The sequence below is a fragment of the Hippoglossus hippoglossus genome, chromosome 3 (genome assembly GCF_009819705.1).
Source record: "Hippoglossus hippoglossus isolate fHipHip1 chromosome 3, fHipHip1.pri, whole genome shotgun sequence".
In the NCBI taxonomy this organism is placed as follows: domain Eukaryota; kingdom Metazoa; phylum Chordata; class Actinopteri; order Pleuronectiformes; family Pleuronectidae; genus Hippoglossus; species Hippoglossus hippoglossus.
In genome coordinates this window covers 20,444,445-20,472,058 of record NC_047153.1, presented here as the reverse complement: position 1 = coordinate 20,472,058, position 27,614 = coordinate 20,444,445, and the positions used below count along the sequence as shown (strand labels likewise).

Below are 27,614 nucleotides of genomic sequence, written 5' to 3'. Positions count from 1 at the left end.
GTTTTTAAATATTATAAGAATGTGATTTTTCAGATGTCATAACAAAAGCTAACCGGGTGACTCAACATGAACAACATCTTCCCGTAAATTCATCACTTTGTTATTTGAGTCCTAATAACCTTAACTTCTTGTTTTCAATGGAAATGTGTTCTTGACAAAGTCTTAATAACACGTATAATAAGACTCTGTGAAATGTCAGTGTCTTGAAGCTGATGCAGTTAGGACTCTAAACACATTAAAGAAAACAGCATTAGAAACAAGTGGAGTTATCTGACCCCACTTTCATTATAATCTGTGAAGACTCAATCTGAGCTGAAATGACTTGTCTGTTTCAATCATTTATCACATGAGGCGACTTTCATATGGATTCACTCTTTTTTTTATGCTGTAGAGGAACAGAGAAATTTGCCTGAAGAAATGTTTGACTTACTATGTCGGAAATAAAGTGAATAAGTTAAAGTTGTGTTTGTTACCTTGTGCATGTTGCCATGAGAACGGCTGACACTGACAATGGCTTTAACAAGGCTCGCAAAAAACTACGAGGAGAACTGTCATGACATCATCATACGTAAAGATGCACAAATCTCATCATCCCAAGACCATCGTCCCTTCTTCCTTGGACTTTTAACATGAACATAACATATGAAGCAAATGATTTCTTCAATACAAACAGAATTACAAATCACAGAAATCTGTTCTTGACTTAAAATCATTTGTGCTCACAGCATCATCCGTGGTCCCTGAAGAAACAAGTCCTCTTATATCCCCCTCAGGTATAAATGCTTCGTGTGCTGATGTTTATGCAAAGAAGGGTCTCCAATAAAAAACCTCCGCAGTCGACAGAAAGCCTGTTTGCTACGAGGAAACCTGAGAGACATCATAGTCTATGATGAGCTGTTTGATGTAGGACAGTTTTTCATGGAGATACTCGCAGCGTTTCTTCTCCTCCCGGTAGCCTGGGAACTTCTGTGGAGAGGAAAGACAGAGGGAAGACAATGTTTCAATAACATTACATTACTTTTAATTTAGCTGACACTTTTATCCAAAGCCAAACTACAAAGTGCTATAGGTAAGTGCCATATAAGTGCTACTTTATTTATTTTGTTATTCAAGGTATAGTCGGAGGAGACGTGTTTTTAGTTTGCGACGGAAGATGTGTAGACTTTCTGCTGTCCTGATAAAAAGGTTTTCAAGTTGGTTTTCACATTCCCCTACTCTCATCCACTTTGTCTTCTGCCAAGTGACCTGATGATGTGAAGTATCTGAAATGATGACGCGGAGCTCCAAAACCACTTGGAGCCCAGTGTATCTGCATGGACCCTTTTAATTCTAATGACACTGAACGTAGAGTTCCACATCTTCTGGAACTTTTAACAGATTATGTTTATAAGTTCACAGCAGTTTATAGAAAATAGGTCTGTAACTTTCTGTAATGATGAAAAACTCACACAGTGATCATACAAGTCTTTTCACTCAGATTTAACTTACTGAACAAATTAATATCCTGCACATGATTAACTCACCAAGTTATGAAAAGTATGAAAACTTTTTCTTCCAAATGTAGGTGTTTCCAATCTGTCTGTATTCATGTGTGAATTGAAATGTGCATAAAACAGGTGTTTGGGAAATTTTTACTTTAATTATTATTGCCAATATAAAATTGTTGTTTTTCGAATCCAAGAATCAGTCAATGACCCTTCTCACCAGATTAAAAAAAAATTCCCATGTGACTTCTCTGTGTAAATCAAAAGGAAAATCCAGTAAAAGTGAAAACAACTTTGATTATTTAAATGGCGGCAACAGTTTGACTCACCTTTCGATATTTGTTGTACTTTTCTAGTATTTGGCCTTCCATGATCTGCATGGCATGAAAAGGAAAATTAGGAAATTGTTAATATGAATTCAGGTGCATGAAATAATACCTTTGCATCTATGTGTGTGCCTTGGGTCAGTGATGATGAGGAGTTGTGGTTGTATGTGTACCTTATAGTCTTGTGTGCCCGGGGACAGGCTCTTGATCTTGGACCCTAGCTGAACAAACATGTGAGTTATGGTGGCGATGCGAGAGTGGAGGTCTTTGTACTCGTCGTACTCGTCACAGAAATCTTCCTGGTATCTCTTACGTTGCTCTAAACTTATTATGGGGCTGTAGGTGCTACAAGAAGACACACGGACAAAAAACACTTAGTAATATACATGGGATGTAATATTTGTAAACATCCCAGATGATATTCATCTCTGCCAGTCTAACAGATCATATACAGCTGGTTAAGGCACAAAGAGGACACACTCCTAAAGATACATAGTAGTAGTCAAAATAATACTTTCATGCACAACTGACTTAACATTTTAAAGTTTTCAAAAAAGGCCATTTCCGTCAATCTTGCAGTTGCTCTTTCTGACACAAGATGGCAGCACATGGACACAATGTCTTTTTTACTATCTTGTACCAAAGCTAATAAGTGGAAGTTCTGATTAATGAACAGAAAATATGGAGATAAAATTGAATGGTTATGATTGTTACATACGCATGTGGATGTCCACACATGTACTGACATACTCAATATAAGGGAAACTACAGAGGAGACACTACATGTAAATCATGATGATAATAAAATGGTTTTAAATTATCTTTACACTCACAGCACATAATCCGGCTTCTCCTCAGAGGCCACAGTTTTTGTGATGGTAAGATCTGAAAAAAGAACAACACAGAAAATGACTTTAGTGTGAGTTGAGTGGAAAAACTCGAACATGGCACGCTGTCACTGCCTGAAAGTTGAGCAATGTGTTTTTGTTTTTCAAAAAGTCACAGTGTGTGTGTGTGTTTGAGCTTGTGGGTGTCAGGAGACATCTCCGCTTAGAGACCCAAAGCGCTGCTTGAGCTGTTGTTGAGTCAATCAGCCACACAGCACACCGCGGACTCAAGAGACGCAGCTTAAGGGAGCAAACACATGCTTATGAGATAATACTGTTTAAAAGCACCAGTGAGCTGTGAGACCCACAGACACCTCACACCATTACCGCTGGTCATCAGAGCATTTGCGGTCAACTTATTACTGTGCAGGTAAGGGCCAGAGTAAAAATAACATTTCAGACACATGAAAACAAAGGCTGTCTGAGAATGTGACCACAGTAATATGACAGAATATTCAAACAAAGCCGACCGCATGAAAATAGGTTAAAAAAACAAACAGACTCTCGTCATGAATCACTGTGTTGTTATTGGGTGTGTGAAGAGGAAATGAGGCTGTACCAGTTAGAGTGCGGCCTCAATGTTCTGTCCAAACCCCTCTAAGCCTGAGAGGAAACTAACCGTGCGTGATATAAACCTGACAGGCATTCTGATCTTTGTGCCCGAACCCACCCCGAGCCCCGTGTTTTCCCCGATTACAGGCACTTGCAGCATAAACAATCAAGTAGATGGCCAAGCCAACGTGACCGAACCCGACCCAAACCTGATGTTTGTCCACACTCTAGTATCAGTAAAAGAAGAAGATGTGCAGAAAGGAGCCTTACTTTCAAGTGTTTCCGGCTTCTGCTTAAGATCAGGACTCGTCTCCAACCAGTTAAGTCCCTGGTTGTCTTTTAGCCTCTCCCGCTCTTTGTCTTTGTGCTTTTTAGACTTCTTCTTTCTGTGCTGGCAGGTAGAGAGCTGCTGGTGAGTGCCGTCAGAGTCGCCCTGCGGTGGCAGACGGTCGCTTCCCTTGGGTCCATGCTCCCTGCTCTCTGAAACAGGTGTGTCGGAGGTGCTACACAGTTTGTGGGCTGCAGAAAAGCTGCTGTGGCCCCCCGGTGAGGCGTTCTGTTTACCAGTATGGTTAGTTGTCCCTTGAAACTCAGTCTTTGTGTGGAAGCTGTGGTTGAGGGTGGGAGTTGCATTGTTATGTGTTTGTTGGTGCAACCTCTGGTCCACAAGTTTTTGTCTCTTGGCAGCGAGCCTTTCCAGTGAGTCAGAAGGCACAGGGCGTTTCTGGGGTAAGAGGAAGAAAAAGACAGATCAACCAAAACCACACAAACAACCTGCAACAAAGCTCGTCCCGTCTCAACTCTACAGAGTAAAAGCCAGCATCTATTTTCCTTCTGACAGGATGTTCCCACTGTTACCTCATTTTCAGAGGAGCACAAATTTGTATGTTTTCAGAGAAACCGGTTTGTGCAAAAGGTATATTTTTGGCAAAATTTTAGAGGAGAAATGTCAAATGAAGTGATTTTGATTATTTATCACAAATTTAAGCTTTAGATTTGGTTATTCACACATAATATGTTCACAGTCAGAATGTCGAAAGTCTGAAAATACTTCCTGTTTTTATAGTCTCTGGATGTGATAACTGGTGAAACTCTTTTGAAAGAAAAATAAATATTTCAGACCAGAGGATTAATGGAAAACCATATGATTATTTACCACTGGAGGATTTTTTACTGTGCTGTGATGTAGTGTCGAATCCTCTGGGGTCTTCGGTATCGACGCGTTTGCTTGAAGACTTCTTAAATGGTTGCTAATCTGCGGCTGCAATTTCCTGTTAAACACAAAGAAAGAACATGGTAACCCGACAATGAGACAATTGTGTAGCAGGTACAGAAAGGTTCTGTTTCTAAGAGTTGAGTAGTGCATGAGATGTGTGGGAACGAGAGAACAAGACGTGGAGGAGGAGAAGAGACGCCAGATAAAGATGGCAGCCACTGCCTGTTCACAAATGTGTTCAAACAATATTATCACTAAAAAGAAAAGTCCTCATGTCCTGCTACTACTTCCTTTATACAACAGTTTGGGGGTTAAATCTCCTTCAGGCCATCAAGTCGTCTCCATGGTCTTTATTGCTATGTTTGTTTTAGATTAAGTCAATTTCTCCCACTTTTCGTCCAGCTTTGTTTCTTGTAGTCGTAGATGATGTGTTGAATTTTTCCACAATGTCAATCTACTTTGTTTGGCGGGGAGGATCCACTTTGTGTATGTCATACCCTAGTATCTGTTATGTAGTTATGTACATCATTTTCCAGAACATTGATCATTTCTAGCATTTCCTAAATATATGTGAGTGGTCTACATCTGTTGCTCCTTGTTTTTGAGGATTTACTCTTGACCTTGGGCGTTATAAAGAAATTATGAGAATTAGTATGTGTTGTCAGTCATGACAAAAACTATAACTTGTGCCCCAAGGGAATAGGGAGTGAAAAGAGAAGAGCCACTAAACAGGCATTCTGATGAGACAGAGAGGGAAATGTGATTATTGGTTTGTTGTAGCAACAGAGATTCCCATTTGGCTCAATGCCTGTGACCCACCTGGCCAGCAGCCTGCTGATCAGCTGCCTCTCCTCCTCGCTGTAGCCAGGCCAGTCCCTCTGCACATGCTTGTAGAAGTCGTCCCTCAGCAGGTAGCTGCTGTCTTTGGGATTCACTTTAGCCACCTGAAAAACAAGACGCCACACAATGTTACATTCAACTTATTTTGGATTTTATGACATATGGGGAAAGGCCCTTCAACTAATGTTAAGTCTAGAATTTCTTATTTAACTCACACCTCTTATTTTATCAGAAAGCTCAATTCGCACACGTATGTTAAAGAACAGAAAAAAGGTCCTAAGAGGGAATATTTTGTGCTGTAATCAAAGCATGACTTTCCTGTTGTGCTGCAGCCTAAACCCCTTCAACATATATATTTTATTTACTTTATCTTCCTCCTTTATTAATATTACTATTAAAAATTTCAAGCATGTCATTTTTATTAAAATGAAATGTGGGGAGAGAATCAGGGAAAACATGCAGCAAAGGGTCAGGTCAGAACCAAAACCACAACTAATAACCACAATTATAAGTAAATATTAAACCTACATGAAAAGTAAAACCCTTAATATTCAAGCAATAGGGGTTCTTGCAAACTTGGCATATCAGGATAAACTGAACACTAAAATTAGAGTTATCTTTGTTTGAAATCCACAAAGAACATTTTTTTCTAACTGAGTGCGTCAGTTTCTTTCTCTCTTTCTTTCAGTGTCTTTTCTCTCCTCTCTAAGCTGGTCAGGCTGCCTCGCTCTGAACACATCCATCTTTCTGGAGCCTCCTGACAGAGCAGCCCGCCCCGCTGCAAACAAAATCACTGCAGTGACAATTACAGCATCAACCTAATTATACACATTGTGCACAAAAAAACATATGCATTCAAACACATACACAAACACACCAGTGATGGTTGTACAAACACACAAATATAATTTAGAAATTACTGAAAAATGTATAAAAATGTCACATTAACGTTTTTAAATTAGATTGCGAGTTTAATTAAAGCACAACTGGCCCAGGGTTTGTTTTCAGCACAAGTCGATGATATGTCTGCAGCATGAAACACACTGAAGGTCTCTACTTTCAGATTCTGGCTCATATACGCTTTAAAACTATTATATTCAACTCTGCCAAAATGCTAAAATGAAGTGTTATATTGTGGTTTTGGTTTGTTTATAATGTAAACGTTGGTGTGAAGCGTCGTTGCAGCTACATTAGAAATGATGCATCCACAGGGACACACACATATATCACTTTTGCACACCTCCTCCAGTATAGGACTGAGCTCGGCCTTGTCCTTGGGTCCGGCTCTCTCTCTGTCCAGCCACAGCAGCAGCTCTGGTTTCCTGTAGGGTTTCAGAGCCAGCAGGTGGATAATGCGTTCCCTCAGGGGCTTCTGGGTCGGCGTGGCTGTACCCCCGTTCCTTTGGTTGTTGGTGGACTGCTTAAAGAGGCTGCTGTCTGGCGTAGAAGGAGCTGACCTCTTGTGGAACTTGGTGCATTTACCTGAGCACAGAAAAACCACAGGATTTAAAGTGATACTCAGTCAATTGTGTCTTCACAAGTGACAAGAAATAAAATCTTTGGAGTTTCCAGACATTTAGAGAAATGTACAATATGTAACTTCAGCCACTAGGGGTCTCTCATTCAAAACAATAACAAAGGACCTAATTTGATGACCTAGTAAAGCAGCACAGGGTCATGGGAGCTATCTTCAAAAGGATTTCTTGTCCAATAATCGTTTAGGGTCACTTGCTTTCCCTGTGCATTTACACTTTACTGGGAGAGCTTTGGCGATAGACTGCGCAACAATCAGCAATGAATTAATGAATAATACAAACAGTGAAAGGATTAAAAACATTTTTTCAAATCAATATTATTTATACTGGAAGAATCATTGAGGGATGCCCCTCATTTATAATGATGTCATGCGTCGTAATGCGTCATTTGCCCCAGAAGTGAGAGCAGGGACGAACAAAGCCACGGGTAGAGCAGGTCTGGCGACAGAAACCACCTTTTGACGTCCCGTTACCTTGAATACATTTCTGGATTTCTCTCTCGTTGGAGCATTGTTGGAAACATTTTGGATAATGTAAGTACACAAGTAACAAATAATATATAATAGGTCTACTTGTATTTTTCTACTGTATTTTAATGAAAATTTGTTACATATCCCATGTGGGCCAACTCAAGACAGAAGTAGTTCACCCAAAGAATACACTGTTATAACCAATAAGTATATGTAGAAAAAGAAAAATAGCCTTTTTCATTGAAAACTGTATTTCTTTTTTTCATTTAATTATATATTTAACACATTTATCGATTAATTCATTTATACTTTAGTCATTTTTTGTCCTTCATAGCATTGACAGAAAAGGGTTTATCTTTTATTTATTTTTTTAAACTTCACCTGCTCATCTTGGCTAAACTGTCTTGGCAGTTGACGGACTAATGGGGAAACATAGATCAGAATATCGTATGATAACCTTTATTTCTGGATCCCATGTGCACGCAGGCCTGCAGCTATTTGTCTTCAGATGTCATAAACACCCGGCCGATCATTGGCTACATCTCTGCTGCCGACAGGCCATGTTAGAGCAGTGAAAGCTATCTCACTGCACTAATCCCATTACAGGTTAATCTGTGCTTTGAAGGTCAGAGAGAGGTACAGAAAAAGAAGGCTTTTCTCTCAACCTGAAAAGTATGTCCTGAGACTAGATAATATCTCTGTGCATTATGATTTATCTACTGCCAGCCGTTCATCGTGATAAGAAATATTCTGGATTATGTAATAACTAGGTTGCTGGATGTACGTAGTGCCAGGTGCTTGCTCTATAGGTTTTGGCATGCCTGATAACGTGCACTGCCTTCGTGATTACCTCTTGACACTGAAAGGGGAATGTAGAGTGCAGTTATTAAATGTTTGCCTCTGGGCCTATATGTTGCCAAGTCATTTTTCACCTTAAGACCTGATGTTACATAAATCCACTAAATCTATATTTGGTCTGAACCACCCAGAGTTTCAGCTTCCCTGGAGCTCCGGCACCGACACAGGGGTCAAGAATCATGCCAAGAAACAATCTTGTATAATCTCAGTTATCGTTGGAGAAGAGAATTTAAGAGAAAAGTAAAGTGGAAACTTCACTGCATGTTCGCCTACTCATGTTCTCATAATAATTATATCCTGTAAGGTTTTCTTGAACTCTGACAAACAGGGGAAATTTGCTCTTATCACATGTGAATATATGCTACTTTTAGTTTTGTGGAAAACATCTGAACTTTTTGTAATTATCAGAGGTGTGTGAAATGTTTGGAGCAACTAGTTCTGTTTGTTTGTTCTGTGGTGATGCTGGTTTGCAGTTTTTCTTTCTGAAACTGTAAAAAGTGCCCTGGAGTAATTGAGCCACAGCAAGTAATGACCTGCTGCTGGACTCAGTCCACAGAAACCAGAAGCGGCTGAGCTGCTGTTCACCTGTTTATTCAAAGTTTGGAGAAGCTCTACTCAGCACTTAAAACACAGAGCCGGCGAAGCAGTTGTCGTTGCATTACCGTGAATGCGCCTGTTGTCATAATCGACCACATCACCTGCATTGAGCACCAGCCACCACTGCTACAGAGCGCTGGTCGCCTGTTCATTCAAAGTTTATCTATATTAAATGGATCACATGTCCAAATCACACCTAATTCAACACTCTTCTTCCTTTGGGCCTATCAATCATGAATGGTGCTTGAGATATGCAAGTCACAGACAGACAGAGATTTCTGGAATTTGCAGGCAGATATTGAGCCATTTCTGTGTGAGCTTTTGGCACCAGCCTGCAGCAAATGAAAATTTTGACTATATAAATGAAACTATTTTACGGCTGTGTGCAGAATACATTTAATTAATTAATCACATCTGCATGAAAATATTCCTTTGAATAGCATAAATGTTAAGAACCTGGCTCTAAATAACACACTGACCTGACCATGGACAAACGCTGCTGACTTTGACCAAACATCTATTCTGTTTAAAGCCAGATGTGAGACACAAAATGACAAAATAATTAATATAGTAGACATGAGTTGGGCTTTGGTCTTGTTTTATAACTAAAAATATGGTCTTCACATCTGGATTTATTCCACATCAAAACAGGAAGGTATCTGGTTTCCAGCTTTTTCAACCAAGGCAAATATTCCGATGACGTTTATTGGTGTTATTCTCTTTCTATTTAGATTTTTATATGCCGTCAGTTTGCTCACATCCAATTAGCTGATCTCTCTCCCAGCTCTAAGCTGTTTGGTCTTTTCTGCACATGTATCATCCTCTGATCCTGTTTTTGCTCCACAGAGGCCTCTGGTCTGTTCTTACTTGGATGTGTGGCTCCAGGTTTGATCTCTATGGCGGAGCGACTCCAGCTGTCCTTCTCTACCTGGGACATCCTCTCGCGGGTCACCTGGTAGGAGTCCTCTGTGGCACACACGGTGATCTTGTCCTGGATGACACCCTGACCTTCCAGCTGCTCGCGGCCGTCACTGCAGGACACAATCACAGAGCAGTTGAACCGCAGGCCTCTCTGCTGGCTATACAGTAAACACTGTAAAAACTGGAGCAGCGTACCGACGTGAACTCCGGCATAAAGTGGCTTTGTGGTGGACGCTGGCTAAGACTGCTCTATGGTTACTGTACGTTATGTCACAGACTAGAAATAGACTGGCAGGCTGCTACATGTGAGAAAGCCAGATATCCTGGTTGAAAGCATGTTAGAGCCTGTGGAAAACAGGCAGCATTGGCTTTGCACCTACCGGCACATTGCAAAACCAGGACTATCTTGGATCAAAGTAAAACAATTTTACACATTAACAACATGAGCTGCTATGACGCAATATTAGGGCCATGTTAAAAAAACTAAATTCTAACATTTTGAGAACTAAGTTATAATATTATGAGAAAAAAATTCTGATTTTTACATGGGAAATATCAGAAGATCAGTCTGTTGCCTGCATTCAAATGATGAATGTGGAGCATCCTGTGAAATTATACATAAGTATAAGTTTCACAACCCATATAATACTTGAATACTACTAGAATACTAGTCCTAAGCATCCGGATTGTGAGGACGTTGCCTCTTTAGTGGATGAGAACATGTTTGGTGGTGGTCGACTTCGAGGTTGTTCACTACATCTCTCAGATATTCAAAAGGGTTTAGTCATTTCTCAAGGAACAATGAGACTGGTTCAAGATTCAGGATCCAGAAGAAGTGACATTTTTTTCTTTATTCTTGTAAAATTAAGACTTTATTCTTGTTACATTAACGTTTTTTTCCTTCAACATGGCCTTTATAGTGACCCCTGAACAGGGAAAAATAAATCAGGGAATTAACTGTGATGAAAAATGTAATTCTTTCTATTTTTTAAGACCCCTTTTCCGAGATCCAATTTAAATGATTAATATAACAACATATCTGACCAGAGATCATATCCCTCCTCATCCTCTAAACATCAAAACAAATGTGTTGTTTGGCAGAGAGAGTAAACCTTCCCTCAATGTTGCTCTTGGCTCCAGCAGCTGCGTTTCAGTTCAGACCACAGTTTTCTGTCTGGCAGCAGGAGGCAGCAGCAGAGCAGAGTAGCCCTCACTTTCCAAGCATAGCACCCCATAAACAAGGTATAATGGGTCTGAGTAATGAGAAGGTCAGCCCAGAAATATACAGGAAATTACAACTGCCCCATCCTGTTTAGAAATGTCTCTCACGATGCCCTCAGAGACACTGGGACAAAGACAGCAGAGGAAACAGAAAAATAAAATGTGGTGCTGACCTATGAAGACGACAAAAAACCTTAAATTGGGACTGACAGATCTGGAAACTTTTCATAATCAAATTCTCACGCTGCACATAAAACGCTATCGCTACACGACAGGATATCGGTAGCAGTGACAGTACAGCACGACCAGAGCGGAATAGAATTATTAAAAATGAACGATTTTTTTATCTGGGTGAAACTAATATTCTTTAATGACGTGGTATTGGATCGGGTACATAGATTAGCTTACTCTACGATGCCCAACCCATTTTCTGCAGAGGTATTTCTGATGCTGGCATCAGAACATCAATTATTTTCCGTTGAGTTTCAGGCAGAATCTTGAATCAGCAAAATAAGACTTCGGTGAAATATTTAAAAAGAAATAAAGCACATGCAGTTGGCAAATCTAACAAGTTCCGCCTGATTAACCTCTTACCTTGAGACATACTGGTGGATGCAGTCAAAGCTGGCCTGAGGCTGGTCTTTGCTGTCGCTGGATAAGTAGAAGGAGAAGATGCGAAGAGCAGACACCGACTCTTGTGTGGGAGCTGGGATCTTGATGTACTATGAGGAAAAACCGGAGAAGGTCAGATTTTATTAAACTTATAAAACATAGAAGCAGACGACCTGAAAATGGTTGTATAACCACACAAACAACACATAAAAGTTAAATGCACCAACATTTTAGTGTTGTCACTTAACTGCCTGTTATTATCTTGCTTTTGTCTGTAAAGATGTTAAACAAAGTGTTCATCTCTAATTGTGTGCACTGAACAACATGTGTTGAAGAATAGTTATATTGTTTCACTGGCCTGGTACCAGCCAGTCACTTTAACTCGCCAATGTTTTTCCGAGTTCAAGCATCCTTTGTTATCTTTCAGACTTGGGAGGGAAAGCGATTATCTACTCAGCAGAATTTCACAGGCAAACTGAGGCCAAAAGCATCGAAGCCGAGAACACAGGGCCGTCCAAAGTCAAGGTTTTTACAATGAGCATAAAACAATGGAGTTTCTCTTTTCACAGCTTTCAGCCCACTGCAAAAGCCAGACTGTGACCAAAGATAGAAGCTCCTATAGGCCTGCAGCCGTCAGCCTAAACAGCAGATATATTGTGTGCAGCAGATTTTGTCTGAGGATCCCTCAGCATTCAGTATTATCATGATGGAAACTGTTATGACAATGTGACCATCAGATTCTGATTTTTCAGACATTTCTTGGGCACAAATGGAAAACAATGAACATTAAAGACTGGGTTGGTAATCCTGGAAAAGCTAGTACACGCAGTCCGAAAATATGCTACCGATAACCCCCCACCCCCACCCCCTTCCATCAGCCTTCTGGTCAAAGCTACGCCCACAAAACACATAAAAATGCACTAACAACTGCTGGAGGACGACTTTTCTGAAACTCGCTCCCTCACTTCCTGCTCTCAGCGGTGTATGTCTCTCCGGCCGAAGACTTGAGTCATTTGCAGTGAGAGCAAGGACAGGGTGTGCACAGGCAGGCAGTTCAGTAACTACTGACCTACTGCTAGGGCCAAAGACACCAGCTTTTATTTTTTGTTTATTTTTTTCCCAGACAACTTTATTTGATGGCCATGGAGACATGAAGAGGATCTCGGCAAAGTATGATCTAAAATCTCAGCATGAAAACAATCTAAGGATGGGGTTGATGAGCCGTCAGTGAATTATCATCTGAATCTGCAGTTTCCTTCTGCTTGTCAGAAGTTGAGTTTTAGCGAGTTTCAGCTTAAATGTTAAGCCGGCAACTACTGAGTGTGTTAAATAAGCAAATATTCAATTAAAATGGTTATTGTAGGTGAGGGTTCGATACAGACCTAATTTCATCAAAGGAACATGCATTCGAACTGGTGGAAAATCTAACCAACCAACCAATATTTTACCAGACAACTTACTGTTTTGAGCTGTGAAATACAATCTTAACATAATGATATGGGACAACCAAAGACACAGGAACTGCATCTGTGCAATTTAACATTTCCAAAACTCTCTTCCAGAAACCACAGTATTTTTTTTCTGTACTGACAAATGTCAGAGTTTCCACCTGTAGAAGGAAGCTCCCTTCAAAGACCCACATTGGACACATTACATTGCACAACATCTTCAACACCAGTCACTTCAACATGATGATGTAAAAAGTACTTCAAAGACCAGCAGCGTCAGATTCATGCTCTACAGAGGTTTGGTTGTGAAAAACATCTTGAAACAAGATGACTCTCATATGAGTTTTATGCGGTTTCCTGCAGAGGACAGGAAAGAACGTACATGTGTGACCTCTGATGAATGTCACTGGGGAAAATCTGGGAGATAATGAGAACTTGTGAGCACACTGTGCTGTGTTTGACTGTAGAGCACTTTGACTATGATAGATGAGCTGTGGAGAAAAATTCTGCTAAAGCAAAATTATAAGGTCAGCTACACCTTTAGAGAAAGTATTGTGAAACAACAATGTCACTCCCTCATCTATATTTTCACAGAATCTCACCACAGCCTTGTATGAACACACACACACACACACACACACACACACACACACACACACACACACACACACACACACACACACACACACACACACACACACACACACACACACACACACACACACACACACACACACACACACACACACACACACACACACACACACACACACACCCCCAGGATCCAGAGTGCGACTTTGTGTCGCTCTGTAACTTTAAATAAATCTCCTTGGGTAAACAGTGTTTTTAAGAGTCCGCTCCACTGAGGCCTCCATGACATCTCCTGGCAGACTCAGTGGAGCGCAGCTGAGCCAAGGCTGCAGCCTCCAGGGCAGACAAATGCACACACGAACACACACAGAGACATAATAACAGATCACGGAAAATGAGAATCAGTAAAAAAGGCCAGGATCTCGACTGATTTGACCACTGAAAAAGATGTAATTGCACGTTTATTCTGCAATTCTTCCCTGGTGCTTTCATTTAGTTTTATGAGAAATTTGCAACACTGCACTTAACATAATTTTGGGGGTATAGGAAAGACAGAAGGAGAGATTCTGGCATGTCAGTAGCAACAGTGACTACAGTAAATAAAAGAGACTCTCAGCAGAATTTTTCTAAAAGAAAGTTTTATTATAGCACATTTCTTTTTTTAAGCCTTTATTAATTAATTAGGACTTTGAATTACCCGCAGGATAATCTGTGCCACAAGTTAAGGCTTGTCAGTTCAAGTATGCCGCTTATGAAAGTGATTTCAACTGAATATGACTCTAAAAAGAATAAATGTTCAAAAGGTGGTGAACTAACAAGTGAGCTCTGCAGGGACAATACTCAGCAGGGTGGTCCATTACTTCTGCACTGTCCTTAAGTCATTTCAGCTGTTTTCACCGACCCAGACGTTGGCTCTATTCCCTTATCAGCGCGCTGCATATGTCGTTACATGCAGGCTCTCGCCACAGGAATTTATGCGAACTATAAACAGCTGAGCTCCGATGGCACCGCAAGATACACAGCAGCTTTCATGGAGCTGCACAGGTGGATCTTATGTTCTACGTGTCCTGTTGTGGCTTGTGTAATAGCAACCTGTAGTAGCCCTGCAGTCATAGATGCTTAAATCACACAGGAGGGGGTCACAGAGAGGATATTTTATGTAACATTTCACAAGATGATGAATGGACTTTTCATGACCACTTAAGTCTATCCCTGAACTAAACAGTAATAAAGTTTAAAAGCTTTGTTATTTCAAGTACTGTGGTGATACAAATAAATAGTAACGTCACTGTAAACACTCACTTCTCGCTCATCTTACGAGATCTTACTTGAGAAAGTGTTCATCAGGCCTCGACATGAAACCAGACAAACTGCTTGTAGTCACGAGCTTGTATTTCAGTTTTCTGACAAATGTGGTTTGGAACTCTCGATTGCCTACAAGAGCTAAAGCCATCAGCCAATAATAATGGCACTAGAGCACATACCTCCACCGAGGCTCAACAAGGCCCAATTTCTGTAAACTGTCTAAAAACACCTACCTCGCAATGTTAAAGAAAAAATGGAAATGGGTTCCCATCCTTCCACCATGTTGTGTGGAAAGTTGTTTTTTAGTTTTTACGTGAACCTGCTGACACAGACAAATGTAAAAACGTTACCTCCTTGGCGGTAATTTTTTTTCTTACGACAACTCTCTGTATGATAATAATTATCCACAGCTCTGAACACCCAAAGTGAAAGAACACAACATCCTATAAAGAGACAGGACTTAGGTGAGGGAGAAAGTAGAATTTCCTAAATGAAAAGATTCAGCGTCCACCTGGCAAACGCTGCTCACGTGGATTACTTGAAATAACCCAGACAGATGGTTCAGAGCTCTGTTGCTTGAGTTGAATTCCACTTCCAGTGAAAACCAACTTTCACTTTAAGGCTGATTAGCATTTCCTGGGATGTGCAGCATTAGAGCAGCAGAACGGAAAGGTTGTCAGGACATATTGCTTTAAAAAGAAACGTTGAATGGTTGCTTTAACTTTAAGTCATAAAAAGTAACTGGTCTTGTTTAAACAAACCTTACATTTCTCAAGCTTTTTGGGAGCATTTGTTTTTGTCTGGGCTGAAAAGCCTGAGTTCACACATCTCTTCCTGAGGGGGGTGGGAAGAGCCGTAGACGTAATGGACATCTAAGTGGAAATTAAATGCCCTTAATGTGTAAGAATGTAAGTGTTATTCTCATTAATGGAATACGATACGAACACTGTGCCGCTCAGTCAGAGAGAAGATCATCAGAGGACATTTCCTCCAATCTTCCTGCAGGGTTGGCAGCAATTAATAATTTACTGTCGTGGTGTTATTGGATTGTGCCGTTACAGGAGTCCAGCTGTTAGAAATGCACAAACGTGCAGAGCGTTCAGCAGCACTAGATGGCATCCATCCAGTGAACATGGTTCGAATGAACTTTAACGGGCAGATTTCTTGACCCCCCCGCTGTGAAAATTACGACGAGCACTCTCGTTCCCAGCCAGCGGGGGTGAAGCACTAAAGCCTCGTGCATCCTCCTGAGAGGCACACACGACAATTCAAACCCAGAGAGGCTCTCTTTCAAAAAGGACTTGGCACTTAAAGAACTCAACTGACCATGAATAATTAAATATTTATTGTCTTCCTTTCAGGGTAAATATTCAGGGAATCTGCGGGTTCCTTCTGATCTTTGCTATCGTCAAAGGGAGCAGAAATACAACTTAAGCAACAATACAAGCAGAGATAAAGTTCACAAGGTGGTTATGTGAAAAAAACTCTTATTAGCAAGGGTCAATCCGTGAGAACTTAAAGTTGTTACGATTTCCCTACAGTCGCCAGTGACGTATGTCCTCAGTAATGCTCAGTGACCCCCAGAGGCCAAAAGGCAAAGAAGCGAACCGAGAGAATCCTGAACCTGACAAGTGATTCAACATACAACTCATTCTTTGAATCCAAACTGTGGCCCCCTTTTACAGAGTAACTTCACACATTCACCTCCAGACGATTCAGTTTTATCCCTGAGCCTCCGTCTCACTCTCCACATTCCACATCCTCATCCTATTTAATACAGCTAAGACGGTCCAATAATTCCTCCTGTGTCTCAACAAAAAGCAAATATCAAGCCCCGCCTGACTCTCTGCCCTCTTGTCTCCATCAATCTCTCTTGAAGGCGTTACTCCAGGCGCAGGTCCATCTGTCCATCTGTTCTCTGCGTTTTTCAAACTTCACAACACCTTTTGTCTCAACAGTTTTAGCTGTTTACTCAAATCCTTTTAAGTTTTACCATTTAGATTATTTGGAATATAATTTGGAGCAAAGGAAAAGACAGGATGCAGTAAAGTGCACCCAATCAAACATGGACAAGAAGAAATTAAATTTCAAAGATTAGTGGTTTTAAATGCTTGTGTGACGAAGACATTATGAAGGTGGGATATGTCCCTCTCTTAGAGGTGCAACAACAAAGCTTAAAGGAGACATATGTCAATTCATTATGTAATTATGGCTGAGTGAATTCATTTGGAAAATGGAAAAAAAGGACGATGGTAAAAGACTGTGTTCATAATATTTTAAAAGTGACAAACCTACAAATCCCATAAACCATTGCTACTGAGCCCTTTCTAATCACTTCCAGTCAGCTTCTTGAATTTAACCTTGATGTTGTCATAGTGCTTGTGTCTTGTATGTGTGCGTATATAGAGTTTTATACAGTGTAACCTATTTAAAGTAAAGACGACTGAGCCGATCGTAGCTAACCTGATTTTCGCACTATGGGAAACATTTCCATGGTAACAGAAAGCTCTACCAATCAGAGACGTCACTACTCGCTACTACACACGAGGATTGTGGGAAGTGTAGCATTTCCTCTTGACATCGCGACTGAAACACATTTTTCTTAAACACAGTTGACTTGTGTCTTCTAAAGGAGCATATGAAATAATTTATTTTTAAAGACAAAATTGGATTTTAACAACATTATGAAAATCTATATTCAGAAACTAAATTGGTGAATAAATGAAAGCGATGTTGTGTGTCTCCTGTGCAGAGCCTCCAGCGGCTGGAGGGCCCACGCAAGGCAGACAGCGATGGTAATGCAGCTTTATTTTCACGTTTGAATATTAATTTTCACAATCAAATGACTCTTTTTCGCAACATTTCCGCTATAAACGAATTCCGAATATTCATTGAGATCCCGAATCAGCAAACATGCATTCCCTCAGGGCCTCCAACAATTATGTTCATGATCCTGCTCTATTAATCATGTTGGAAATTAATGTGGAGACATTTCACACAGCCTGGAAAACACAGCAGCACTTTAAGGTTTGGTAAGCTGTTGATTGCAGTTCCCTAGTTATGTTTTTTGAATGGCAGAAAAACAGAATACGAAAAACAGAATACGCACAACAAGTGTCGTTATTTGTTACTGTTTTTATGGACACACAAGACTGTTGAGGCAACCTACAACCTACAACCTTCCAAAATAATCTGATGATTTTCACTGATCTATAGACGGAATTCACCACTGACCTGCTTAGGATTAAAAATTTCCACCTGAATAATATATGCCAAGTAACACAGAACCTTAAGCCATTTTTAGACATGACCTGCGTGTAAGATCCGGAGAATTGGCTACGGAGTTTACCCAGAGTTTGCCTTCCACACATGCACAACACAGATTCTCTGCACAGACGTGTTCACAACAGACACAAATCCTCCGCATTATTCAGGCGAGAGGTGCAGCGCTATTGAGATCACGTGAACACACAGACAGCGCCCTCAGCTCTTATCACCAACTCTCTTTGTCAGTGTCTACTACGTGTGTGTCACCGCTTTTTCACCCAGAGATATTTTGTTTCTGTTGATAAAAGCGTCATCAACCATCCAGCGGGGTATCCCCCACTGTGCTCTCTGGAGAAAATACAGAGTATCTGCGGAGTTCAGTGCGTATCTGAGAGCAGTTTTACTGTCAAATTTCAGCAGTTAAAGTTTTGACACAATGAAGGTCGAGCCTGTAGGTGTGTGTGGCGACACTTTCTTAATGAGTCATAAATGTCTCCCCATGTTGAAGCTGCAGGACGGGAAAGGCTCATTTTCTTGGCTTTATCAAACTATAAAGTCGATTGAACAAAAGCTGTGAGAGACTCCTGTCAGTGCATGTGGCTTATGTTTCCTGCAAGCTTTTGGTTGAATGTGGGGTTTGGGTGTAGATCTCATGCAGCCTATTGTTTCCACATCCTCTGCAGCCTGAGTAATGGCCTTCTGAAAACAGGCCGTCTTTTGTTCTGGCCTCCTCGGCTCCAGAGTGGGATGCCGCGGCACTGCTTCCCCTCTCTGGTTGATAGGAGGAGAGGGAGGAGGTGCAGGAGGAGGTGGCGGTGGGAGTGAAACCTGTCGCCACCACCGCTGTCTGTTATCAGCAGGAGGCAAGTCAGTCTGTGCCGGGTGTAAATGCAAACTGTGTGTGTGTGTGTGTGTGTCTGCGTTAATCCAGCGTGAGTAGAGAGAGCCTCAGCTCCAGCTCCTCTCACCGGGGCGTAATCAGCATTACTGCCACTCATAAGACCGAGAAACAAGAAAGGCCAAAGTCTATCAGCCAAACATCTCCACCAGTGGCTTAAAGACACACAGACAACGACAGTCACAAACACACATACATGCTCAGACAGCCAGCCTCCACCCTCATCCTCACCACACTTCAGTAAACACTGCTTCTCATCATCTCATCACAAACAAAAGAGCCCAATCGTTCCCAGGGCCACAAGTTGACACATGCCATTTAAGACTAGTCCCCTCCACAATGGAAGACAGTGATACACAACACAATGTGTGTCTGTGTCTGCGGCCCAATGGAAGAGAGAAGGATGAGGGGCAGTAGACACAGAAGAACATACAAAGACAGAAACTAGATGAATATTGATGCTTAATAAAGCCTGACCGATCTACATGCCTTTCACAGGTATACTGGTGTATATGTCTGAGACATGACCAAATTAAAACATGATTAGGTAATTAGGGAAAAGTTCATCAATATCTATGAATTAGTCTCTGAGAAATCAATCAAAATGTTGAAGGAACTGAAACAAAATCCTGGATCTGCCCCAGATATGGATCAGCAACAAACTTTTACGAGTTCTTTCCTGACCGACACCACTAACTAACACACAGACAAACAAATGCGGTTGAAAACATAACCTCCTTAGTGCAGGGCAGACAGCGAATAACTCCACCAAGGCTAAAGCCTCATCAGATCATGCAAGAAAGTGAAGCAAACTCGCTGGATCATCTCCAAAATTGAATGGTTTCCTCTTGGGTCATGCCCGAAATTTAATGGAATCCGTCTAGACATTTTTTTTTTGCATAATCCTGCTAACAAACACACAAGAAAGGTGCTTTGTACCAAATGTGTCTACTAGCAGGTCACATTCCCTAAAATCCTATGTACTCTCTAAAATCTGTGTCGCCATCGGTTTCAAAATCCCAGTGTTGGACGGGCTCCAGTGTTTAATGCATAAGTCTGTTTATAATCCAACAGTCAATCAGTCAGCACTTGGAGCCATGCGGTGTCTTCTCTTTCTTGCCTCTTCCCACATGCTGGAAGTGAGTGATTAATGTGGCTGCCTTGAGTGGGAGACAGCGCATGTAATCAAGCCCCAGCCTATAATCACCTTCTATCTTCCTTTTCATTTGCAATTTCACAGAGGGACAGTGCTGTCACCAGAGCTGTGAGCTCCAGTACTCAGGGAGAGAGGCTGGGTATGAGGGAGGATGATAGGAAGGGGTGCTGTGCCATAAGAGTCCCCAGAGGATTCCGACTGCAGTGCCGACAAAGACACATCCCCGGCAGTTGCCTGAGGGCCAAACTGTCGACTATCCACAAATTGTGGGTCACTGTGCCCGACAAACGCCCCTCCTCCAACCCCATCCCCACAGAACACTATGTTTCTAGACATGCAGGGCCAAACCATAACGTGTGTGTGTGTGTGTGGTTGTGTGTACCTTTTATGCCTCATTAGTTTATGGTGTGGATTTTCACATGAGGGAATTAGATAGGACACGTTCCTCAGTGAGCCAAGATGTGCTCCACATCTCAAGCTGCTTAATTGGACAGAGAAAGCATTTTCTCCAGAGCTGCTGCCGGATCTCAGAGGGCCACTTGTCTTCATCTCATGCTTGCACGTTTGCTAAACAAATATGTAATCCTGTCGACACACGAGATTTTCATTCTTGGGTTTTTAGCAGACGTAGAAAGATAGTGGTAAACTGGGATTATGGTGTTTAAAACATTATAATCCCTCAACAGTTTCCTCTTTGTTGGCACACACTCATAAACGTGATCTGCCAGAAAACAACACACGTTTATAACAAGTGACACACACACAACATATTCAGTACACTGAAAAGACTACTGGAATGCAGTAAAAAGCTCTTATGGAATGTCAACGTTTGCATGTGCCTACTTCAATTGCACTACTTTTTTCACGTGTTGCAATGACCCCTGAACTCTGCAGCACAATGGAAGTCACATTCACTGGTGGATACTGCTCCTGGAAACGTGAGGACAATATGTGCTATGTACGTTCCAAGATGATTCACACACATTAAGAGTACATTTTTACAGTGCTTTACACACTTAAATGATCTGCCACTTTAAGACGAGACAGAGTGTTCTGTTTGGGAACAAAGGTGGAACGGTTGCAACTCAAACCGTTTTCATGCCTTTCACACACTGTTTTCTCACATCTGCTCTTTCGGATATCATCCAGAGATCTTAGGGGGCTGGCCTGAGAAACTCCAGAGAAAGTCCGGAGCCTCTCACTTGGACATTTGCCAAAGAATGTTAGGAGATTATCCGGAATTCAGTGCATGTCTGAAAGCAGCTTTGTCGTCTACAAAACACTAAATGGTCAGGGCCCCATGTGTATTTCTGAAATGGTAGCTAGTGGTGTGTTAGAACTAGAGGGTGAAATGGCATTTAGCCACTATGCTGCCTGCTGCTGGAACCACCTCCCAATGGAGTCAACCATAACCTGATTTAATGGGAAGTTATAAACTGCTCTATTTAGTTCCTTCACTTGATCAATTCATCTTACTCTTTAATTAGACATTAAAGTTTTTACAATTTGTGTTTTTATACAATTTCTATGTTCTACCCTTTTAAAGGTTTTCATGCTTTTTATTTCTCCAAAGCACATTTGAATGACCTCTCTGCATGGTAATGAGCTATACAAATAAATTTGCCTTGCATTGCTTAATGTAGTCAAAGTTACTTTGGTCCATGTTTAAAAACATCAGATAAAAGTCTAGACTTCAACCTGTGGTCACGGTTAAACAGCTACTTGTTTACGATGGAAGGTGTTTGCAGTCTTCTCCGTCTTAAGTCTCGACTCAATTAGTTCCACAGCAGGAAAGTTTCTATCATGTCGGGCACAAACGAACCCTGGGGAGAGGCCACAACACATCTGGACCGACTGTAATGTGTCGGGCTGAAAAACTCAATTCATGTCGGGTTATCTAAGCGGGGTGACAACACACAAGGCTGCATTCCCCCACTTATTGTTATTCAAATCAGAGGAGACGACACACAATAAGAGAGAGGGCTCCTGGGATCTCAGCATAGACACGCACAAAAAAAAAAAACCCGAACTCAAACACACGGATACTTGTGCAAGTGGCAAACCTTCCCTCATTCCCTCGCTCTTTTATACACAGAAGTGTACGTGTACATGTACATGTACACACACACACACACACACACACACACACACACACACACACACACACACACACACACACACACACACACACACACACACACACACACACACACACACACACACACACACACACACACACACACACACACACACACACACACCTCGGGGGGATCCTCTCTGGGCTGCTTTAACACTGCTACACAATAGGCAGTGAGGGCAGGACAGGAAAAGGGAGGTGGGACATGAATAAATCATGCCTTTAGGCCACACAGGACACAGCATAAACACACACACCCAAATAACACAACAACACAACGGCATCAAACAAATCAAAAGGCATGAAAAGTATGCCAGTCCTAACCCACACACACCACTTTGACACACAAGGTGTTTTTTCTCTCTTTCACACACACACACACACACACACACACACACACACACACACACACACACACACACACACACACACACACACACACACACACACACACACACACACACACAGAGGGAGAAAAAGTTGGACTCCAACGTGCCAATAGGATGGGGAAAGTCAGCTGGCCAGAGTTCATATACTCCGTCTCGCTCTGTGTCAAAGCTACATACCCATAGAAAAACACACACACACATTCATGCTCGTCTGAGTCAGGCAGACAGGGGAAAGGTAATGCGCACTGAAGTCATCATGTCTCACACTGTAATCAGGAGCATTATGGCTCCTGTAATTACCTCTAAACATTCATTTGGCTAATAACTTGAGCTCTCTGTGCCATATAAGGGAGAGGTGTGGGAACAGTCCCTCATCACTCACAGAGTCAGTAGAGGTCCGAAGACGAACTGTGACGCCGTCAAAACTCAGGTTACCTCCATACTACTACGTTTACAAACTAAAACGATCCATATGAGTTTTAATCCCTGTCCATACTAACATGCCTGAAAACGGATATCACGTGACCACTCACATACACTGAACATGTGTGCTGCTGTTAGCAAAGACAACAGGGGCAGCAGGCCGAGGCTAATGCTGGCTGTTTTCTTCCAGAAGGAGATCATGTGATAGGAGCCTGAAGAATTCACGAAGAGTGTCTACGTCATAGTTTCCAACCATCTCAGTTTCTGCCTGTCGAGACCAGAACATAGCCCCAGAGTCCAGAGTTTTAAACAGGGACAGCAGCGGTTCCAAACTTATCCGTTTCAGCGGCTCTAAAGCTCAGGAGTACTGTGGACGCCAGGTGTATCCATAGCAGAGTTGATGCGTTCTCAAACGAAAACGTAGTACTGTAGTATGGATGTAGCCTCAGATACGGGCCTCTCTTTTCAATACAGCACTCTGCTGCATTCAATCTCACTAGCACTTGATGAAAAAAAACTAACTTACAATCAAAGGTGATGCAAAATCAGTTAATGCTTTCTTTTGATTTGAAAAGCTGGCCTTTGCAAATCAAAAAGAGAGAGAGAGCCAAGTCAACAAACTGCCTCTTGAGGTGAGTAGATCCATGTGTGTCCGTTCAAAAACACTTTGTTTGGCAGCTACAGCCGTTTCTCCAGTCGAGTTCACTGACTCCAGTCAGCGTGCTGCGTTTTATGGACAACTACTCTTCAGCACAAACTCAGTGCCTCAGCTTAGTGAGTGAGCTGTGAAGCCTCGGATTGGATTTGCAGCTTGTCTTCTAATTTAATGCCACACATATTCCTGTGGAGGTAAACAAGCCCTGACTGACAGCTTGTGCACAGGCCAGTTAGGTCACTTTACGCAAACATACTGGAATAATAAAAAAGCCACAACCACCTAATTATAATCATAATGATAACAACAACAACAAGGAGGAAGTAGAAATGAATATGACTGCCCTCAGTCCTTCAAGGAAGGAATGACGAGTGTTTCGGGGAATTATTAAAGTGCAACCCTCTTTCAGTTAAAGCTAAATTACCTGAGTACTAATAATACAGGAGTAAAGCGCTCTTTGCACTGTTAACCACACAAGGCCCCTCACAAACTTCACCACCACTCAGCTCATCTTGTCGTGACAGGAAGGGGGTTGCAACTCTTTCTAGCCAGCCCCATGCAATTAGCATTGACTGAAAGGTAAAGTATTCACCAGGGACACAGCTGCTCCAGACTTCAGTCCAGAAACGAATAGTTCAGATTGTGTGCTGCGGATCATTGTACTGTGATGACGTGCCATGCGGTTGCAGCACATACAGTAAATACTCACACGCACAGACATATTTTGCACACATTTAATCTGTGTTCCTGATGTCTCCCTATTTGACTTATGATTACTCCTCTCCACACTGTTGACTCCGTCTCAGTCACTCTGTGTGTGTGTGTGTGTGTGTGTGTATCCCTCCCTCCCTCCCTTTTCCCAGCGTCACTCACTGACCTAACAAAGCCTCTCCACAGTCTCCAGCCTGACCCAATAACCTGCATGCCTCCTATCTGCTGGAGACGAGCAGCTATAAGCTCTCATCTGAGCCGCTGCGAGGAGCAGCAGTGCGGTGGCACATGTGAGTCAACAGCAGCTTTGTGTGATCAACAAAAGCTTCTTTGCAGTTGCTGAATTTGTGAAATTATTTGGCACAAACCTTTATTTTAGAAATGCGTGCACTTAAGATTGCCATGTTAGCCTCTTATATGTCAAATAAAAAACAAACCTAACCGTAAATAAACATAAATCAGGGGCGGGTCCAGGGATGGGGTCAGGGGGCACTGAATTCTAAAAACAAACTAGTCACTTAAAAGCAACACAAAATAATATGACAAATTACGTTTTTGAAGAACACAATGTGCTTGAACAATTTTCAAAACATGTTCAATCACGCGTGACTTTCAACAAAGCTATTGAGCCAACAGTAAACAGGGAATTGACTTCAATGTGCACCTCGATGAATCAGGAATTGTGCATGGATGAAATGTGATGTCAATTGTGGCCGCCGATTTAGAAAAATCCTAGACCTGCCACTGGCGTACATAATAATAATAATAATAATAGGATCCAAAAATGAAACTTACCCCTTGGTTTCCTTTGAAACAAATGGATGGTTGATTTGGCAAAGTTCCCTGAGAGGAAGAAGCAGAAGAACAAACAATTATCATGTAATGTGATAAAGTGTCATTTGAACTCATAGAACAGGTAATGCCTGTTAGGTGTTAATGGTCCCAGCTCATTATGAGACACTAACAAGTCGATCAGTCAGACTTCATTGTGAAGGTTTCCCAGCAGACAGCTGAGTGTTTCCCGTCAGGCACCGGGCTCAGACCTGGTATGTCCCTCACACAGTCACGTAGCCTCACACGTTCAGCAGGTTAACACACACACACACACACACAAAGTGAACTAGTCGGAGCTTCTCTAGTTCAACTAGTCGCAACACACGAAGCCAGCGGAGGCGACCAGAGAGTGAAACAGCGATGGAGGAGGAAAGAAGCCACACTTGTCAAAGTTGTCTCCTGATGAATCCACGTCCTCACACACTCGCAAACATGAATACACAAAGGTACCTTGAGGTTTTGATAAGCCTCCAGTGCTCTGAGAGCCGTGTCCGTGAGCTTGACGTGGAGCAGCGTCCTGCCGGAGCCGCTCCGACTGCTTTTCCCGCAGCAGAGCCCGTAGAGCTGCTCCTGCCTGAGAGAAGCCATCTCCGGCTTTTCTGAGACTCAAGTCAGAGCTGCTTCCACTGTCCGCCGCCCTGACGTCACGCTGCGGGGGCGGGGCCACGGCGACAACAGCACCAGTGACCTGTGTTTGTGTGTGTGTGTGCGTGTTTGTTTGTGTGTGTGTGAATGTATTTATACACGCTGTGATAAACACTCATCATTTGAACAAACTAAAATAAAACTATTTCCCACGTTATTTTATCTCACATGTTCATATTTGTTTTATTTATCTGGACCAGAGTTTGTCAAAATTGCAAGATAGAACATTTCCCGGGGACCCTCTCATGTGTCCCTTGGAAAAATCTACTTGACATGTACATGCACTGAACTGTGGAGAACCTGTATGTGTATGGTGTGAACACAAAAGTCCCAGTGACTGCCTCCTGACTCTCTCTGGCCAGCCACCTTGTAAAAAGTCCACAGAATGTCCTGAAGGCCCCCCCACCGTAACCGATGGGGCGTGTTGATGATCTTTTCTAGCATGCGACAGACACAAACATGAATAAAACAGAAAAGAAAAGAAATATGTCTAAAGACGTGACATCCTGTCTGTGCCTGCTGCACCCCCCCCCCCCTTGCATGAATCTCTGGTGGATTTGTTGCTGTTGTGAACGCTGCTGAGCAGAGAATCTCCTGCTGTGTTCTTCATGTGTGAACGGAAACCTCTGGAGAAAGTGGGGGCCCAATTCTCTGAAGTTCCTCCGGAATCCATGTCTGAAAACAGCCTAGAAACATATTGGACATATTTTAAAAATATCTTCACCATGTTAACACAGAATACCTAATGACCATTTTAATGTATGAATCTGTAAACTTTTCACAGCAACCCTGGCATGGACCCCAATTTGAGAAAAACTGATCTGGTTCATCGGATTAGTTGTTTCTGGTGGAGTTGCTCTCAGAAAATTCACAGCAATTAAGTGGGCGTGTGGATGACATTTCTAACAAGTGACAAACACAAAACTAAAACAAACAAGATTACAAATATCTCAGGATGACAACTGATGCTAGTCACCTGACTCTGCCACTCCCCAAAGACACTTTCAGCATTATTAGCTGTTTTGGTTCATCTAATCAATCTCATTAACGAAACAGCCCTGTGAGTCAACTGCTATCTGCCCGTCATTAAAACACAGACACACAAAGTCAGAGAGGGTAAAAACAGTGAGGCATTCAGCAGCCATGGGAACTGGGATTTCCCACGGTGGAGACCAAAACAAAGCTAAAAGCCGAAAGTATTTTTCACTTAAATTTGCCAGATGGAGAGAGATGTGAGTGTAAGTGCTTGCTCAATGTGTAAAGAGCCTACTGTTAGCAAACACAATCACTATGACCCTATCACATATGTCAGTGTTGGTTTAACAGCTTGTTCCTCCGGTACCATGCGACCAAAATGACTGAATAGTGATTTACATAAGAAAACATAGAACCCAGTATCCAGGCCATGCACAGTATTTAAGTTATAAATTACAAGCTAGCTTAGGGATGTTATTGAGACTAAAACATTTCACAGCTTTACCTTAAACACATTCATTGAAAATTCCAATTGCAAAACAGTTTGTCATTTTTCAGCCATTTCAGCTTGTAATATTAACTCATACAAATCATGTAGCAAGTGTGGAAGAATCTCCCAGTGCAAACCTTGAAAAAGGTTATATCGCAGCTCTGATGCATG

General features: G+C 41.9%; 1 protein-coding gene across 1 annotated transcript; it reads right to left on the bottom strand.

Moving 5' to 3' along the window:
- Positions 1 to 548: 548 nt before the first annotated feature.
- Positions 549 to 26,045, bottom strand: LOC117759209 (RNA polymerase II elongation factor ELL2-like). The gene is made up of 12 exons (XM_034581221.1): positions 25,784 to 26,045; positions 25,295 to 25,342; positions 11,502 to 11,629; positions 9,633 to 9,796; positions 6,546 to 6,787; positions 5,285 to 5,409; positions 4,406 to 4,520; positions 3,520 to 3,973; positions 2,644 to 2,695; positions 1,984 to 2,155; positions 1,814 to 1,858; positions 549 to 966 (listed from the first exon to the last, which is right to left on the bottom strand). The coding sequence occupies exons 1-12, from the start codon at positions 25,919 to 25,921 to the stop codon at positions 856 to 858; spliced, it is 1,794 nt and encodes a 597-aa protein (XP_034437112.1). The 5' UTR covers positions 25,922 to 26,045; the 3' UTR covers positions 549 to 855.
- Positions 26,046 to 27,614: the final 1,569 nt, after the last annotated feature.

Coding starts and splice junctions, on each gene's coding strand:
- LOC117759209 (XM_034581221.1), bottom strand. CDS start 25,921: ATGGCTTCTCTCAGGCAGGAGCAGCTCTACGGGCTCTGCTGCGGGAAA. Junction 2,696..3,519: donor GAAGCCGGAAACACTTGAAA/GTAAGGCTCCTT, acceptor TTCTTTTTTCAG/ATCTTACCATCACAAAAACT. Junction 967..1,813: donor AGTACAACAAATATCGAAAG/GTGAGTCAAACT, acceptor TCCTCTCCACAG/AAGTTCCCAGGCTACCGGGA.